Source organism: Littorina saxatilis, linkage group LG1 (genome assembly GCF_037325665.1).
Source record: "Littorina saxatilis isolate snail1 linkage group LG1, US_GU_Lsax_2.0, whole genome shotgun sequence".
Taxonomy (NCBI): domain Eukaryota; kingdom Metazoa; phylum Mollusca; class Gastropoda; order Littorinimorpha; family Littorinidae; genus Littorina; species Littorina saxatilis.
Genome location: NC_090245.1, coordinates 41,890,123 through 41,909,042, shown reverse-complemented (window position 1 = coordinate 41,909,042; position 18,920 = coordinate 41,890,123). Strand labels below are relative to the sequence as shown.

Genomic DNA, 18,920 nt, shown 5'->3' with positions numbered 1-18,920 from the left:
CAGGAGAGGATAAGTAGGAAAGGAAGAGTTGCAGGAGAATAAAGCAAATTACAAACTCAAACAAAACTGAAACAAAACAACACACACACACACACACACACACACACACACACACACACACACACACACACACACACACACACACACACACACACACACATCCAAAAACACAAACACAGAACAAAACAAAACGAACAAAACACACACACAAAACAAAAAAACGAAACAAGATAAAATTTTAGATAATAATTATAAACAAAAGAAAGAAAGGGAAACAGCACTGCCAAAAGAATGTAAACTAAAAAACAATCGATCAAACAAACAAACAAGCAAAGAAAGACATCCTGTCACATTCTCTTCAGTCGACTCGAGACTAGAACATGCAGCGATAATAGATGCTTTATGTTGAACACAATAACTTTGAAAATGAGACGATTTTGTGTGTGTTATGAAACAATATGCTTGGGAATTATGTCTTAGACAGCTTAACACTAAATGCAATAAAACTGTATGAAATGAAATTGGTTTTTCGACTTTCTTTTGTTTGTATATTTTGATTACCAGAATGACCACTTTTACACCCGAGGAAACGCGCGCACAGGCAGACTGAGACAGGCACACTGTGATAAAATAAGGCAGTCAGGAAGACTGAAAGTCAAACACACCGGCACATAAACACACACACACACACACACACACAGTCACACACACCGGCACATAAACACACACATAAACACACACACACACACACACATACACACACACATACAACTGAACACAGACACACACCTCACACACACACACAAACACACACACACACACACACACACACACACACACACACGCACGCACCCACACACACGCACACACACACATCGTCGTTGTCGTCTTTGTCGCATTTCTCCTCACCTTTTTCTTCGCAGTCACCACCACCAACATCACCACCACATCCAAGACCACGACCACAGCAAAACTGTGGCAAACGCTTACCTCGAACCACAAGCAAACAAACAACACACAAAGAAACAATCAACAACAACAAATAAACAACACGATTCAGCCGCGCCAGGCGAATATTCGGCCATTAATTGACTTGAAACAACAACATAAACGTTCTGTCCCAATTTCCCACTCATCCCCCCCCCCTCCCCCTCCCCTACCACCATCCAGCTGCACGGAAAAGTCACATCGTGCACCGCTACGTTGTGGCGACACATTTCGCTTTGTATTGTATTCTGGATGTCATGGAGGATGATTTATGTTTCAGTTTGTATAATGCCAATGTCCTCGTCATTTCAAACACGTCACATGTTCTGAAGCGACGCTCCTTTTTATGAAGGTAAAACTGTGCAACGAGATTTTTTGGTTATTGCAGTGGAATGAATTATTACAGGGACTTTATGCATTTTTGAGTGTTCTAAAAAATGCACGAGTGTACTAAAAATGCACATAACCATAAATTTCCGCACAGAAACCTCTCGGTACCTCTCTGTAGGTGACACTTGAGGGACAGGTACACCCAGAGTTTGGGAAGGGGGGGGGGAGGGGCACACACACACTGCACTCACACACACACTGCACTCACACACACACTGCACTCACACACACACTGCACTCACACACACACTGCACTCACACACACACTGCACTCACACACACACTGCACTCACACACACACTGCACTCACACACACACTGCACTCACACACACACTGCACTCACACACACACTGCACTCACACACACACGCGCGCGGGCGAGGGCAACCACACAGACACACGCACGCACTTATTACACACACACACACACACACACACACACACACACACACACACCCACCCACACACACACACACACACACACACACACACACACACACACACTTTTCCTGCATGGAAAGCTGACTTTCATACTTTGGAGTATGATATCAATGTAAACAGTCAACCGTCATCTTGAATGTTATCCGGACTTCACTAAATGTGTTGGAAGAAAAGATCTGCGCACTTCGTGCTTTGCAAAGGTCAGTAAACAACCCGATAACAGGGGTTGTTTGTGTATACTCAGACATTCAGATAATCTAACAATTGCATTCTTTTGTCTCTGAGTAAAAACATGCATGCCACTGCTTAGGCATACTTATATAACCCCTTAATGTGACAAGGCCCCTTTCAAAAATGTGTTAAATATGTCCACATTAAAGTGACAAGCCCCACAGCAACACGTCTAATGCGTAAATACCAGATCAAAGTTGTCTCTCTTCAAATTTGGGAGACAAACAAAGAAACAAACTAAAAAGACACACTTACTGTGTTTTTGTGCGAGCTTGTTTGTGTTGAGGTGACTTTCTCAGCATGCATATTGTCAGCACGCATGCATTCTTTATTTCCCAAAAGATTTTTCTGTTGTTGTTGAATGTGCTGAGTTTTATTTCCATGTTAGTTCAGGCTTTATTTGTGTGTGTGGTTTTAATGTTTTTTGCATTGGAATTATAAAGCGCGTGGATGTGTTATCGCGACTTACGTTAGAGAGAAGACATTTAATATTATTAGTGTTATTATCAAACAAATGTCGTTAAACTTTCACCAACGCGGAAATAAGTGTCAACCTTTCAGGAACTCGGAATCAAATATCATAAAACAAGCATAGAAAAACTTTTAGCACAAGGGAAACAGACATAAACGTTCAGCAAGGAAAACATAAAACTTTCAGCAAGGAAAAAATACATAAAACTTTCAGCAAGAAAAACATACATAAAACTTTCAGCAAGGAAAAAATACATAAAACTTTCAGCAAGAAAAACATACATAAAACTTTCAGCAAGGAAAACATACATAAAACTTTCAGCAACGAAAAAATACATAAGACGTTCAGCAAATCGGACATGAGTCTCATCTGTCCTCAGGAAGAACTTTCACTAGGACGAATAGACTAGCTCTTCAGTCAAAGTGACACAGCCTATTCTTTACCTAGACCACTCAGTTCCGCTCTAGTTGTTGCTGGTCCGACAGGTCTGTGGGACACATACACAGCAAGTGTGTGACACGGCCAACTGTCACTACATTGTCAGGTGAAACAGGTGATTCACTCACTCCGTTACACTCTGTCTGGCTATAATGCAGTCAAGTTAGACCCCTGTGGGCCCGCGACGACTTGTGACAATAATGGGCGGCTATAGTGATTCAGGCCTTTGAAGGTCACCACGACTGCTTTTGCTCTACTTTTCAGTATCTCACTTCACGCATTCCTTCTCTATGCGTTTGAAGTTCATCAAGAATTAGTGTTACACGACGCGTTAGCTTATACCTGTTGCAAACATTAAAGTGCAAGTGTAGGAGGCGTTAGACGCACACACTGACGACTGTTAGTCAGTATTCAGACCTGATAAATCGTACCTGTTTCAATTAAGCAAGGAGTAGTCTACGAGTGTCGAAACTGCACTAAATAGCCTATTTCACGACTGAATACCTTTTCTGCGCCTACTTCAACGTTAAAAAACACACGCCTACAACTGTGATTAACCGGTCCTGTTTACTCTGACCTGTTTGGAACTCGGAGTGCAAGTGTCAAAGCTGTGTTTTGTGGGTGGTGTGCTCTCTCTCTACCTGACAGAAAAGCCATATTGAAAAAGTGTTTGCAGTCGACACAGTGCGTAAATTTGCCTGTGGTTGTTGGAAGTGAGAGCATGCAGTTTGGAGTGGGTCAACGGTGTATTTACTTACCTGCCTGTCTAAAGAGAGAGAGCGTGCAAGAAGTTTGAACGGCTTGTGACCGGTAGTGTGTGTTTACCAAAGTACCTTGTTAACAGTGAGAGAAGTCTTATCACACGATGCATTCTGTAAGGGTTACCGTTAACTTTCAGTAACTCACTTCAGTTTAACCTACCTTTTTCAAGAGAAAATCTCAATATTGGCCTAATGCAAGTTTGAAGTCAGTCGCTGAACTGTGCGTTCTCTTATGGGGTTTGTGTAGCTTAAGATCTTTCAGCCACCTACGTATTAATCGTTCTGTACGTGTCTCTCATCAAACTGCGCATTGTTTACCTGCCCATCAAAAGCGACACTCGGCAAAGGTGTAGCACTGATCTCTGAATAACTGCAGGCTTATATTTAAAGAACTTTGTTCGAGAGAGGTGACGCAAAGACGTGCGTACATTTATAACTTAGTCTTACTTGCTCAGCCACTGAAAAGGATCGAGACAAGTTGCACGCACTGTACTGATTCTGTCAACTCAGGTGCTTCCAAAGACTTTGCCGGTTAGGAAGTTGTCCAAACAAGAATTTGACGTTCCTGTAGGTTCACTCATTCACTCACTGAGTCATTCGTGCCGTCTTTTTTGTGTGAAACCGGCAACTTTGTCTCGGCGAAACACTTCTTTGAGACACTAAATGCGTTGTGAGACAAGCCGTGAACAGGTTCGGTTTACTCACTGGAACGGTATACGTCACTGAACGTTTTTGTGACACACCAGTAGGTTGATAATTTCTCGTGTGAGGTCAGTGACTCGCATACCCCCAGGTCACTTTGGACTGTACATACAGCGCCGGTGGCATGATAAAATAGACGGAGCAAAAGGTGGGTCAGTTAAAACATTATTTTGCAATGTTCTCAGATATTAGAATGAGTGAGAATTTGTGTGAAAGATGTGAGAAGGAAGTCGTTGACCCTGTCTGTGTGTGTGTGTGTGTGAGTGTGTGTTTGTTAGTGTGTGTGTGTGTGTGTGTGTGTCAGTGTGTGTGTGTGTGTGTGTGTGTGTGTGTGTGTGAGTGGGAGAGAGAGAGAGAGAGAGAGAGAGAGAGAGAGAGAGAGAGAGAGAGAGAGAGAGAGAGAGAGAGAGAGAGAGAGAGAGAGAGAGATACTGGCATGCAATATAGGTGAATCAACCTGGCTAAAATCCGAGGTTTCTTCTTTTTACCCTCCAGATTCCTCCACAATGGAGCTGAACCTCCCGCCACACACTGCAGACGTCATCAACACCTCATACGTCACGGACCCCTCTGACATCACGGATGACATCCATCGTCCTGAGTTCATCACACATGGCGGCAGAACTGCATCTGGCCCAATACCAGAAACCTACAACATGGACACTGCAGAACCCCGGTTAGACTCATCCAGGATTCACGATAGAAGTGGAGATATTTCTTTCGATGTGTCCTTCACGGAACCGGGCCCAGATGCTCCTCGACCAAAATCCTCCAGAAAATACGGAGGTAGCAAAAACGTGTCGTTTGACGAGTCTTTCACGAACGCTCACAGTGTCAGCTTCACAGCCCCTGAAACTGACAATCGCAGGGCCGCAGATATTAGCATAGACCTCAGTCCCGCAGAAAATGCCGCATACGAAGCGAGAGAACATTACCCCGAAGACAGGTTGACAGAAAACGACGATCAAAACCGAGCCCAAACAACCAATGGCCAACCCGCCGGTGTCAACGATTCCTTTGACAGTGTGTTGTTGGAGGGAGACAGTAAAGCTGAAGCCCATGACGTTCTGGGTGGCCTAAGAGGCCTCGAGAACGAAGCATACGGTTACGACGGTGATGCAGAAACAGACCTCAGCTACAGTTTTCAGGGCAGTCCTACCAGCTTGGAACCTCCAGTTATGAGGGACCCGAACCCGTTCCCTGTTTTGGAAAGGTGAGACAGTGGGCAGATGATTTCATTTTTAGCGGACAGGAGAGTAACACGTGTACGCCCTAACGTAGGGTAGGGTTACTAACGAACTATTTACACGATTGCAGGTACAAGATCCTGTCTGTCCTCACTATGGTTATTACGTCATTGGTGGTCAAAATTATAAAGCTAACAATGAACAGAATTTTAGATTTTAGATGAGCGCTGCATAGGAAAACTGGAGAAAACACACACACACACACCAAACACACACACACCCGCACAGCACACACCACACACACCACACACACACACACACACACACACACACACACACACACACACTATTCTATGTCTGGCCCTTGCTACCCTTTTCATTAGGTCCTTAGTAATATATTCTGCTCGGGTTTTTATTAAGTTGTTTTGAAATTTGGGGCATTAAACTTGAATTTCACTTGTATTCATGAGTCTGCACCTAGCCAAATGGAGGTCCCTTGCAGTCAGTGTTTCAGTATCACACCCCAGACGGCGCAGATAGATTTAAGCGATTTAATTAACTTATTCTCAAGCCTAATATTAATTTGGCTAAGTCCACTTCGATCGTGAAGTCCACTTCACAAATATCGCTCGTAAAAAGACTTCACAAAGTCGACTTCGGGCTCATTTAAGGACAGCCTTATTATCATTCCAGGAGTTTTTCCCCATGCCCGCCGCGTTAGTGTGCGCTATGTCTCACGTGTTGACTGACAAATTGTGGTTTTTTTTCGTCTCCACGTCACAGACTTAACCTATTGGGGAATTAAATCTGGTGATATATGCTAAAACATCACATGCATTTGAAACTGTACGTTTTATTTCTGCAGGCCAGCGAGCGGACACTACCGGAAAAACCCGGTGGTGGAAAAAAAGAAAACCCCAATGTCACCTGGACCGTTCGACCCGCAAGTTGGTGTCTACCTCAACCCCCCTCTTGCGGTCCGTGAAATTCTAACTTCATTATCTGTATCTTAAAGTGCTTGTTTGTTTGCCTGTCCCCTTTAAAGACCAATGGGTCGAAGTACCGTGATTGTAATGTTTAGTTGTGTCAAAATACCCGTGTGACCTGGAATAATAGGCCGTGAAAGGTGGATGCAGCGCCTAAAGGCAGTCGATCTACTGGCCGATGTGAATGCGTGATATATTGTGTAAAAAATTCCATCTCACACGGCATTAATAGGTAACATGCGCCTTGAGTCGCCTTATGTGGTGAGATACGTGCGCGATATAAATCCTCGTAAATAAAAAAATAAAATAAAATAAATAAATGAAACGTTCTAATAATTTACCATTCTTTTTTCTGCTGAATTTTTAGAACGTTAGCAGTCTAACTGTTTTGGAGTTCAGTGCAATGCTTATCATACTAATGAATTAATTGTTTGATACATGTGTGCACCTCTGTCACTGTCTCTGTTATGTCTGTCTGTCTGTCTGTCTGTCGGTTTGTGTTCTTTTCTTTTTTGGGCTTGGAAGAAAAACTAACGCAATATTCACAGGCAAAAGATATCAGTCAACAATACGTAAGTCGGTGGGTGGGTATAAGTGGGCAAGGGCGGATCAATTCACTTTGGAGGGGGGGTTACAAAATGACTGCGAAGATACAAGTTGATGGCGCCGAAGGCGCCTAAGCCTCTTGGGGGGTCCGGAGGCATGCCCCCCCGGAAATTTTTTTTATCCAAAGAAGCAAAATAGAGCTATCTGGTGCATCCTGAGCCAATAAATTACCTCCTTTTTTGGGGGGGGGGGGGGGTACGTAACCCGTGTAACCCCCCCCCCCCAGATCCGCCCTTGAGTCAGTCGGACACTCATTACTGGTTGCGTCATGAAAAATATATACTCCGGGACAAGGCTGTGTCTGGCCTGTCTGAAAACCCCTCCGCGTGAGGGGTTTTGCTGCCAGTGCGGTGAAGATAAAGAGGGAACATTTTCTCTGCCCTCGCCGCAGCAAGCAGGATGTCTCTGAACTGTATTGTGTCTGCAGATTAAGAAAGATGAGCCCTCTGACAACACCAAGGTACGGAAAAGAATCCCCCGTCCCCCCAGCAAGTGGCGGTTCAAGTGTGCCTTCTGCTGGTCGTGCGTGGCCTGCATGGTGGGAAACTTTCTCTGTGCCATCCCTGCCCTCAGATACGCCGTCACGGTCAGTCAGTTATTTAAAGTACAGTGGAACCCCTAATTTGTTTGTTTGTGTTCGAACTTGTTTTACACTATCCTGACGAATGTACATGTTCAAATAAATTGTTCTTTTGATCTTGTCTGTTTTTACATTTAGTCAAGTTTTGACTAAATGTTTTAACATAGAGGGGGGAATCGAGACGAGGGTCGTGGTGTATATGTGTGTGTGTGTGTGTGTGTGTGTGTGTGTGTGTGTGTGTGTGTGTGTGTGTAGAGCGATTCAGACTAAACTACTGGGCCGATCTTTATGAAATTTGACATGAGAGTTCCTGGGTATGATATCCCCGGACGTTTTTTTCTTTTTTTCGATAAATACCTTTGATGACGTCATATCCGGCTTTTTGTAAAAGTTGAGGCGGCACTGTCACACCCTCATTTTTCAATTAAATTGATTGAAATTTTGGCAAAGCAATCTTCGACGAAGGCCGGGATTTGGTATTGCATTTCAGCTTGGTGGCTTAAAAACTAATGAGTGAGTTTGGTCATTAAAAATCGGAAATTATTTTTTTATTAAACGATCCAAAAACAATGTCATCTTATTTGTTCGTCATTTTCTGATTCCAAAATCATATACATATGTTATATTTGGATTAAAAACAATCTCTGAAAATTAAAAATATAAAAATTATGATCAAAATTAAATTTCCGAAATCGATTTAAAAACTATTTCATCTTATTCCTTGTCGGTTCTTGATTCCAAAAACATATAGATATGATATGTTTGGATTAAAAACACGCTCAGAAAGTTAAAACGAAGAGAGGTACAGTAAAGCGTGCTATGAAGCACAGCGCAACCGCTGCCGCGCCAAACAGGCTCGTCACTTTCACTGCCTTTTGCACTAGCGGCGGACTACGTTCAGTTTCATTCTGTGAGTTCCACAGCTTGACTAAATGTAGTAATTTCGCCTTACGCGACTTGTTCACTATTAATGTAGCTTGTGTTAATAAGAATACAACAACAAGCAAACAAACAGAACAAACACAGAGATGACAGACGGCAAATGCACTAGAGAACCGTTAGGAAACTGTAATAGAAGTGACAGAGGCAGAGCAAATTTTGAAGACATAACACGTATATTGTTTTCTGATCTGGCCAAATCTGAAGATATTTATTTGTTTATTTTCCTCAGGCCAAAGAGTCGAGTAAAATCGGAGACTACAACAGTGCCCACTCCTACCTGCGCAAGACCGCCATCTTTGCCACCCTCGCCATCGCTCTCGCCGTGGGAGGCTGGACAGTGCTCATCCTTTATCTCTCGGGATCTTTGTAGCAGTGCTCATTCTCCATCTCTCGGGATCTTTGTAGCAGTGCTCATCCTCCATCTCTCGGGATCTTTGTAGCAGTGCTCATTCTCCATCTCTCGGGATCTTTGTAGCAGTGCTCATTCTCCATCTCTCGGGATCTTGTAGCAGTGCTCATCCTCCATCTCAGTCTCGGGATCTTTGTAGCAGTGCTCATCCTCCATCTCTCGGGATCTTTGTAGCAGTGCTCATCCTCCATCTCTCGGGATCTTTGTAGCAGTGCTCATCCTCTATCTCTCGGGATCTTTGTAGCAGTGCTCATAGTCCTCTATCTCTCGGGATCTTTGTAGCAGTGCTCATAGTCTATCTCTCAGGATCTTTGTAGCAGTGCTCATCATAGTGTCTTAGGGTATGTTTTACTTTTAGCACGGCTTATTCTTTATCTGTCAGGATCTTTGTAGCTGAGCGTATCCTGTATTTGTCAGAATCGTGGTAGCAGTGCTAATCCTATGCCAGGATCTTTAAGAACAGAGCTCCTCTTCTATCTGTCAGGAATTTTGTTTCAGTGCTCCGTCTTTTTATTGTCAGGATCTTGTAGCTGAGTTTATCCTCTGTTTGTCAGGATCTTTGTAGCATGTCCTCCTGTCCTCCTGTTAGTCAGGATCTTTGTGGTATCCCCTCATGTTTGTCAGGATCGTTGTAGCAGATCTCATCCTCTATTTCTTAGAATCTTTGGAGCAGACTGCAAACTTAATTCAGCTTTATTTACCTGGGTTCTTTCTTTTCTCACAGTGAGCTTTCTGTGATCAATAAAATAGCTGTATCTGTTTTTCACAACCATGGATAGCACGAAAGATCCTTAGCTCACTGGGACTGCTTCTTCTTCTTCTTCTGCGTTCGTGGGCTGAAACTCCCACGTACACTCGTGTTTTTTGCACGAGTGGAATTTTATGTGTATGACCGTTTTTTACCCCGCCATTTAGGCAGCCATACGCCGTTTTCGGAGGAAGCATGCTGGGTATTTTCGTGTTTCTATAACCCACCGAACTCTGACATGGATTACAGGATTTTTTCGTGCGCACTTGGTCTTGTGCTTGCGTGGACACACGGGGGTGTTCGGACACCGAGGAGAGTCTGCAGACAAAGTTGACTCTGAGAAATAAATCTCTCGCCGAACGTGGGGACGAACTCACGCTGACAGCGGCCAACTGGATACAAATCCAGCACGCTACCGACTGAGCAACATCCCCGCCCGCTCGCTGGGACTGACAAAGGGTGTTTAGTGCCCCTTCATGCCCGATTTGTACATATTTTTTAGAATGGTACAAAACCACTCCGTGCATTTTGTGCTCCATCCGGACCCGATCCCCGATTTGTGAATAATAATTATGAGTTTAAAATCTCTTGTAATGGGGTGATGTAATCTCATCCAGGTTTTGTGTGACTTTGTGATGAAGTACAGACCCAACACAAGCTTTTAACAAGTTTGTAATACATGTACAGCACAGTTCAACCCACACATTGTTTGTGGTCTTGTTCTGAATAGTTAAGTATGATTTCATACAAAAAGTGTAAGTATTCTATATCATTGAAGCAGATTACAATCACAGAAAAGAAATGAGTGTATTTTTGTACAGCGTATCAAAGTATGGCTCCATTCGAAAACTTGTGCATACATGTATTTTATGTGCCTTACAAACTTCCCTTCATGCTGCAAAATCTTTGTGTACAGTTTCCATACCCACATTTGCCATTTTTACCCAAAATAAACAGCTTTACATGCCACTTATCTCATTTGTGTGTATATGATAATTCCAAGACCCCCCCTACACATACATCCGGGCAGTGTCATCATCAAAATTGTATTTTTCTTGCACAGGCCATGTTGTCACAGTCCTGATTACAGACAGTTTTCTCTTCATTTTCATTGATTTTATATTATTCTATACTACAGTACCGTCATAAAAAACAACCACCTAGACAGATGCATGTCATGACGAGCAGCATACATTCAAATTCATTGAGTTTTACATGGGTTATGTAAATGTATACCTTTTTTTTTGTTCAGTGTACATTGTATTGGCAGATTTTAAGTTTTTATGCCAGATTTGCAGTTAAAGAACAATCATTTGAATTTAACAGAGAATGGCAATAGTGTGTGGATTCTGACAGCCAGATGTTTTGTGGATATTTTTTCTTGTCTTTGTGATTTTTTGGGGTCATCTAATCGATGTTGGTGCTTATGGCATTTAAAAAAGTTATGGTGTGTGTGTGTGTGTGTTCGCGACCTCCCGCGTGTGTGTGAGTTTGTGTGAAATATAAGGCAATACACAGAAGAGAGACGAAGAGATGACGTTTTACGACTTCTTTTGTACATAAATATACGTGGCCAGAGAAGAAAAAGAAGAAGAATTATATTCGGTGCCGTTTAACAAACATTGAACTGCTGTTATGTACACTGTTGCATTCTTATGGCTGACAGGAAAGAAATAGTAGTTGTAAAAATGGTTCATGGTGTGTTTATGTTTCTGAATGCGTGTGTGTGTGTGTGTGTGTGTGTGTGTGTGTGTGTGTGTGTGTGTGTGTGTGTGTGTGTGTGTTAGCGCATGTGTGTGTGAGCGCATGTGTGTGTTAGAGTAAAGAGAGAGAGAGAGAGAGATTGTACAAATGAAACTGTTCGCAAAAACATACACACTCCCCATTCCAACAAACAAACAAACAAAAAGCAAACAAACACACCAACAAGCATACAACAGTTTTCCTGTCAAATCAAAAAGAAAAAAATAATGATACATTGGTTTTTTTATTATGATACTCCTTTACATTTTTCTCAGTAGAATGCATTGATGTGTGTGAAACAAGCTCCATGGATCCAGAAAAATAACCCCACATTACATACAAATGTTGGCTATAATATAGTAATATATCAGACGGTATTCCCACTAAACAGTACCTTGTACTCATAAAAAGTACCTCCATCCCTGTGTTAACTTTGGTCACCACAGATCTGTCCAGGCTTTTATATTTCCATTACTGTATTATCTCATTGCTGGATAATTCCGGTTGCTTCCTCCCAGTGGAAATCTTATAGCAGTGACTCTTCAGAGTCAGCTACCCAGGTGTGCACTTGTTTAGGTGTAATCTGAGCCAGTCCTACACTTATGGCAGAATAACCGATTTCGATGATGGTTTTGCAGAAAGTTAGATATTTTTCAAATGTGCTTCAGTACATCCCACAGTATTCGATAAATAACAGCCTGATGCTTGTCATTATAACTGAAAAAGGAATTTTTCCTCAGTTCAAACTGCGACAACAACAAGAACAAAGATTATCATTATAATCATGCGAATGACTCCGTCAACATTCCCACACAAATTCACAGTGAGCAATATAAACTTGTCAGAGCAATATGCTGTACCAACACTGCTTTCAATGGAGGTTAATTTAAAGACTTAATGAAATGAAAATCTATGAAAGCAAGGGGAGAAGTCTTTGCTGGAGGATTCTTAAAAGGGGGGTTCTCTGATCTTTCTTTCTTTACTTTATTTGGTGTTTAACGTCGTTTTCAACCACAAAGGTTATATCGCGACGGGGAAAGGGGGGAGATGGGATAGAGCCACTTGTCAATTGTTTCTTGTTCACAAAAGCACTAATCAAAAATTTGCTCCAGGGGCTTGCAACGTAGTACAATGTATTACCTTACTGGGAGAATGCAAGTTTCCAGTACAAAGGACTTAACATTTCTTACATACTGCTTGACTAAAATCTTTACAAAAATTGACTATATTCTATACAAGGGTAAAAGGAGAAACAGAATCCGTTAGTCGCCTCTTACGACATGCTGGGGAGCATCAGGTAAATTCTTCCCCCTAACCCGCGGGGGGTTTTGACAGGGAGGAACACAGGGAGGAACCGCGGGCACTACCTACTGATCTGTGCTAGTTAAGAAGTTAAGAGGCTAACACACCGGTGAGCAAAAAATAAAAACAAATCAAAATTATAAATGGAACAAACATTTGCTGCATACTTGACATGATTTATAAATACTGATGTTATGTTCAATAACACATTTTTCTATGCCATTCAACCAATCTGAATAACAAACATGCACTGATACACACATGCATACAGTCACATATTTTCTCTCTCTCATACTCACATAATACAGCACATGTATTAGGGCAGAAGAATTAACTTAGTACAGCAGAAAAGAGCTCAACAATGTAAAAATATTGAAATCTGCCGTTGAGCCACTGTGCTACTCAAGGCATGCATTCGCATTTACAGTAAGAATGGACGATGTTTGGAAATAACTCTGTGGGGTTTGTATGGGTAGTTTGTTTGCTTAACACCCAGCCGACCACGAAGGGCCATATCAGGGCGGTGCTGCTTTGACATATAACGTGCGCCACACACAAGACAGAAGTTGCAGCACAGGCTTCATGTCTCATCCAGTCACATTATTCTGACACCGGACCAACCAGTCCTAGCACTAACCCCATGTGATCGACAAGAAGAAGAAGCACTAACCCCATAATGCCAGACGCCAGGCAGAGCAGCCACTAGATTGCCAATTTTAAAGTCTTAGGTATGACCCGGCCGGGGTTCGAACCCACGACCTCCCGATCACGGGGCGGACGCCTTACCACTAGGCCAACCGTGCTGGTTGTATGGTACCTAGTAAAAGAGTCATGAATACTCTTGCTTTTAGTGTAATGTCATATTTTTTCACATGATAGGCCATGCAGTCTGTGTCTGAAACACGCGGACATGGAGCATGTGTAGAAAGCTTGCCTCATTTAAAGCAAGAAAATTCACTCTTTCACAACATCAACAAAGTTATTTATGGATTCGTCTTTTATAGGCAAACATGCTTTTAAAGAAAACAAGTAGTTTTCAAACAGGCTCGATTGGTGCAAAATGAGAAACATTAATTTTTTACTTGCAAATCAAGAGCTCAGAACAATTTTGTGGGTACATGTATACCATTTTTCTTTGGTCCATTTTGACTCCTCTGTTATGAGCAATTATGTTAAGCAAATGCTCACTGCCTATGATTTGAAGTGTATGCTTCTGCACATATTGGTATTTATCACAAATGAAAAAAAGAACATGAAATGTAACGTGGTTTTCACAGAAAACCACGAATGACCACACACATCAAAATGCTTAATAAATGTTTGGGATATTTTGCCACAATGAATCCAATTGGATGAGATCAAAATAAGTAAATACCTTGGGAAATTGGCATTAATTATGTTCAGTGTAAACACAAACAAAAACGGCACTCGTGGCTGTGGATTTGTTACCTACATGTATTACACACTAACACGGACACACACATGAACACACTACTGGACACACACACACACACAGCAGAAAAACACACAGAAATAGGCCATCCGATATTCTACATCTTGAAAGTAATTCACAATTTCGTTTGTGAAATGGAGGGAAAGGGGCTCAGTTGAGGGAAGGAGTTAAATGGCAAAGTCAGAATTTTGATTTTGCTGAATAATGACACATTATTTCAATCCCACACACACACCCACACCCACACTCTCTCTCTCTCTCTATTCTCTGTTAAACAATCTTTCAAGTTAAAACAGATGACTTTAAAAAAAAATAGCAAGCATAAACACTAAAGTAAGTGTATAGATACTACAAATAAAACCAACATGAAACCACCAGAATTACAATTATAAGTGTAAAACAAATTATACAAAGTAACCAAAAATGTGCCACGCTCGAATTCAAGCAAACATTACTGCAAATGGTGACTGAACCCATTAGGACTCAAATATTACACCCAGCACGAATGATCTGAAGCAATTAAAACTACAATACATGCAGTGTTGTTCCCAGACTTAGAGGACCCCTTAATAGGTCAGTTGGACCTGGACTGAAAATATGTATGGTCTAAATGTCCCGGGTAGAAACAAAAATTGTTCAGTCAGAAGAGCTCCTACATCCCTATCAGAGAGAGAGTGGCAGGGAGGATGAGAGAGAGAGAGGGGGGGGGGAGGGGGGGGAGAGAGGGAGGGGACGATTAGAGATGGAGAGAGAGGGAGGGGGGGAGGGGAGAGGGGAGAGAGAGAGAGGATAGGGAGAGGGAGGATAGAGAGAGAGAGAAAGTGTGCAAATGCCTGTTCACGGAGAGAATTATAGCTAAATTATAATTGATTGAAAATATTGTACATTTTCGAAGATTGTCCATGTTAAACGAAAGAATGATATTATTGCTATTTATAACCCAATCTGTGTGTGTTTAAACTGTTCAGCATCGCTCACAGTATCATACTCATAGCGAGTCATTTTGTAACTGAGGTTCAAAAAAAAAAAGGAAAAAACAAAAAAGAGAAAGATGAAAGAAAAAAAAAAAAAAAAAAAGAAGAGCTCCTACATGTCCAAACTATCAGACAACCTGTCAGCTAGGGGTCAGAACAATGTGTCAGATAATACAAATCTGCCTGAATGACCAATGACCGAAGCCTGGGAACAGCACTGTAGATGTATTATATATAAGTACTCGGTACAATGTGAAATAATGCCTCTACTGTTGACGTACAATTCAGCCTGATTGTGCACTTGTACACAAAATTATGCAACATGCTTACTGGCAGAAGTTTACATGAATGTAATATGAAGTCTTATATCGCGCGCGTATCTCCAGACTCGGACTCAAGGCGCAGGGATCTATTTATGCCGTGTGAGATGGAATTTTTTACACAATACATCACGCATTCACATCGACCACCAGATTGCAGCCATTTCGGCGCATATCCTACTTTTCACGGCCTATTATTCCAAGTCACACGGGTATTTTGGTGGACATTTTTATCTATGCCTATACAATTTTGCCAGGAAAGACCCTTTTGTCAATCGTGGGATCTTTAACGTGCACACCCCAATGTAGTGTACACGAATGTTGAAGTAAACCTTACCACACAAACCCACACACCCACTGTATGTGAGTACCGTATTGTCGGGACAATGCATACATGATGCTTGAACAGTGGAACCCCCATTTTAAGACCTCAAAACATCTCAGAAAATCAGGTTCTAAAAAGGAGGGATTCTTGAAATGGAGGAACATTTTCAAAGAGGTTATTGACAGAAAATCAGGGGAAGCCTTACATTGGGGGCTCTTGAACATGGGGGTTCCACTCCACATCTGCAAACATTTGGAACTTGCAAACATTTGGAACTATCACCTCTATCTCCCACAGACAACCCTCGGTACCCACTTCTCAACCCTGTTATGGCTGATACAATTCAACTGTGATGTTTGTTTTTCAAAACACACCTGCTACTTTCAACAACACCCTCCATCAGATACATTTCCTCCGTGCCTCACGTCTATGTTGTGCCCTCTCCAATACAAGATTTTCATGTGCATTTCACAACCACAAATTCACTGTTGTAACTATTCACAATCAACCTCTCTGTTCCCCTGAATTAAAACAAAACATGAACAGAAATAAAACAAATAAAAATAAAAATAAAACAAAAGTAAAGACAAAAAACTCTTGAGTGCTCAGAGCCCACCTGTTGGTATTCTTGTGAAAAAGCAATATCAAAGGTCAGGGATATTTTCCTAACTATTTCCAATAAAAATCAAATGGAATAAAGTAAAGAGAAGAAAATTATGCATACAAAATACAGCTCAACACATTGAGATTGACATAAATATGGTTACAAGCATACTGCCTTTACTTTTGATTTCCTTCCAAAATCAAGTGCATGATCATAATATTGAGCAAAATATGCAGTAAAATTGCAAAAAACCCAATTCAAATCCTCATTATGTACACAAGCTCATTATCCATTTTACAGACACACTTGGAATTCAGTGGATAGAACACAGATGATTATAATATCACACCATCTATATATATATATATACGACTTGTGTCTCTGTGTGTGTGTGTGTGTGTGTGTGTGTCCGCGATGCACGCCCAAGGTTCTCGATGGATCTGTTTCAAATTTGGTGGCCATATTCAGCTACACCCCGGACACAACCTGCTCGATGAGATATTTCAACACGTGCTCTCAGCGCGCAGCGCTGAACCGATTTTGGTTTTTCTCTGGATCCATTCCCAGTAACTCTTCCTTATCTTCTCCAGTGTTTTCAGCGTTTATCTCCCTTCCTTCGTGTGGCGTCAATCCATATTCCCGTTTCTATTTTTAGAAGGTCACTGTCGACAACGCTCAATCCATATTCCCGTTATACTATTTTTACTCTTCTCCAGTGTTTTGCGCGTTTATCTCCCTTTCTTCGTGCAGTGCGCCGGCAAAGCCGGCGTACACCCGGCGCGGCCGGGTATTCGGCTCGACTTCTTCCCGGCGAAGCCGTACCCGGCGAAGCGGGTATTCATCTAGTTTTACATAAATGAGTAAATATCATGTGGACTCATGATCACTATGAACAGAAAGTATTAAAGTGACGCCCCCCCTCCCCAAACCCTCTCCTCGGTCACATGTTGCAACATTTCCACTGCCAAACTTGACTGTTTACTGAAAATAATAAAATGGTTTCCTCTTTTCTTTTCTTTTCTGTGAGTGCGAGCGTATTTTTGTTACGTGTGAGTGAGTGATCGTCTGGAAGTGAAAGAAACCTTCCCTTCACTTACCAAAAATTCTTAAACATCACAGTGACTGAAGAATGTCAGTTTCTGCTCAGATCAGTTCTGTCTCTCTCAAGCATGGAAAAAAATCAAAGTGTATCATCACCTGTGACGAACAGACAACTTCTCTCATGACATATCTGCATACGACCCATCACATGAATGTCTAAACCTTGTGAAAAATTAAGTTATAAATCTGGTAATAACAAAAACGAACAAATTAAAAATAAAAAAGTCCTTCTATTGTAACTAATAATATCTGCATAAGACCCTTCATATCTAAAGCTTGTGAAAATGTAAGTTACAATCTGATTTTCCTCACACACACACACACACACACACACATACACACACACACACACACACACACACACACACACACACACACACACACACACACACACAAAACACAAAAAAAACACTTAACAGCCCCACACTCACATCAAAGTCTTTCAATGAAATACACACAAAAGCAACCGCAAAAGACACACTCACAACAACAAAAAAACAAGCAGGTGTGTCCACTCAACATACAACTCAAAATCACAGTTGGTTAGTGGCTGCTGGGTGTCATCAGGCTGGTTTCCTCCATCTCCAAAACATTACCTCCTCCCCCTCCCTCATCTTCGGACTCAGATGGCGCTGCTCTCACCTCCTTGTACCACTTGCGTGTCAAATTGTCCACCTTACTTCGACCTTCTCGAACCTCCTGCGAAAAAAAATACAGAGAAAAGAGAAGAATTTAGTTGTGGTTAAGGGTGGACTCATTGCGAAATTATGCGTAAATGTTCTATTTTCCTGGTGTCGTTCACAGTTTTAATGTTTGTTCCTCCAGCGCAAAATAGTAAATATTTTCTTGATAGCTCAGTGGATATTTTCAGTAGGAATAGATCTTCACCAGCAAACATTTTCATGTTGTGACCAGAAAATTTTATGAAGGTCATCAAAACCTACAAGTTGGATGCTCCAGCTTCAAAAATATCCCAGAAAACTGTATTCGTTCCTCTGGCGCAAAACAGGTCTTGTTGCTAACAAAAATCACTCAAAGTCGGCATAACCGCAATTGTGGTTTTGTACTTCCCAAAAAAAAAGTATTGTGAAAATGAACAAAGAAAAGATCTCTCTGGCTCCTAGTAATCTCTCTCTTTCTCTCTTTTACTCCTTCCCTCCCTGATGTCCTTGTTCTGAATTGATCTGAATTTTTTTTGAGTCCTGCACACATTTTTAT

At 41.7% G+C, this 18,920-nt stretch overlaps 2 protein-coding genes across 2 annotated transcripts in view; one reads left to right on the top strand and one right to left on the bottom strand.

Moving 5' to 3' along the window:
* The first annotated feature begins 3,010 nt into the window (after positions 1-3,010).
* LOC138969931 (uncharacterized) lies at positions 3,011-11,569 on the top strand. The gene is made up of 5 exons (XM_070342586.1): positions 3,011-4,570; positions 4,918-5,635; positions 6,475-6,586; positions 7,629-7,787; positions 8,953-11,569. Exons 2-5 carry the CDS (start codon positions 4,929-4,931, stop codon positions 9,091-9,093), a joined length of 1,119 nt encoding a protein of 372 aa, XP_070198687.1. The 5' UTR covers positions 3,011-4,570; positions 4,918-4,928; the 3' UTR covers positions 9,094-11,569.
* A 3,607-nt stretch (positions 11,570-15,176) lies between these two features.
* The window catches only part of LOC138969889 (sodium/hydrogen exchanger 8-like), a 50,693-nt gene continuing 46,949 nt past the window's right edge, over positions 15,177-18,920 (bottom strand). Inside the window, exon 16 of the mRNA XM_070342583.1 lies at positions 15,177-18,401. Within this exon, the coding sequence (XP_070198684.1) occupies positions 18,246-18,401 (156 nt within the window). The 3' untranslated portion in view covers positions 15,177-18,245. The remainder of the gene's footprint in view (positions 18,402-18,920) is intronic.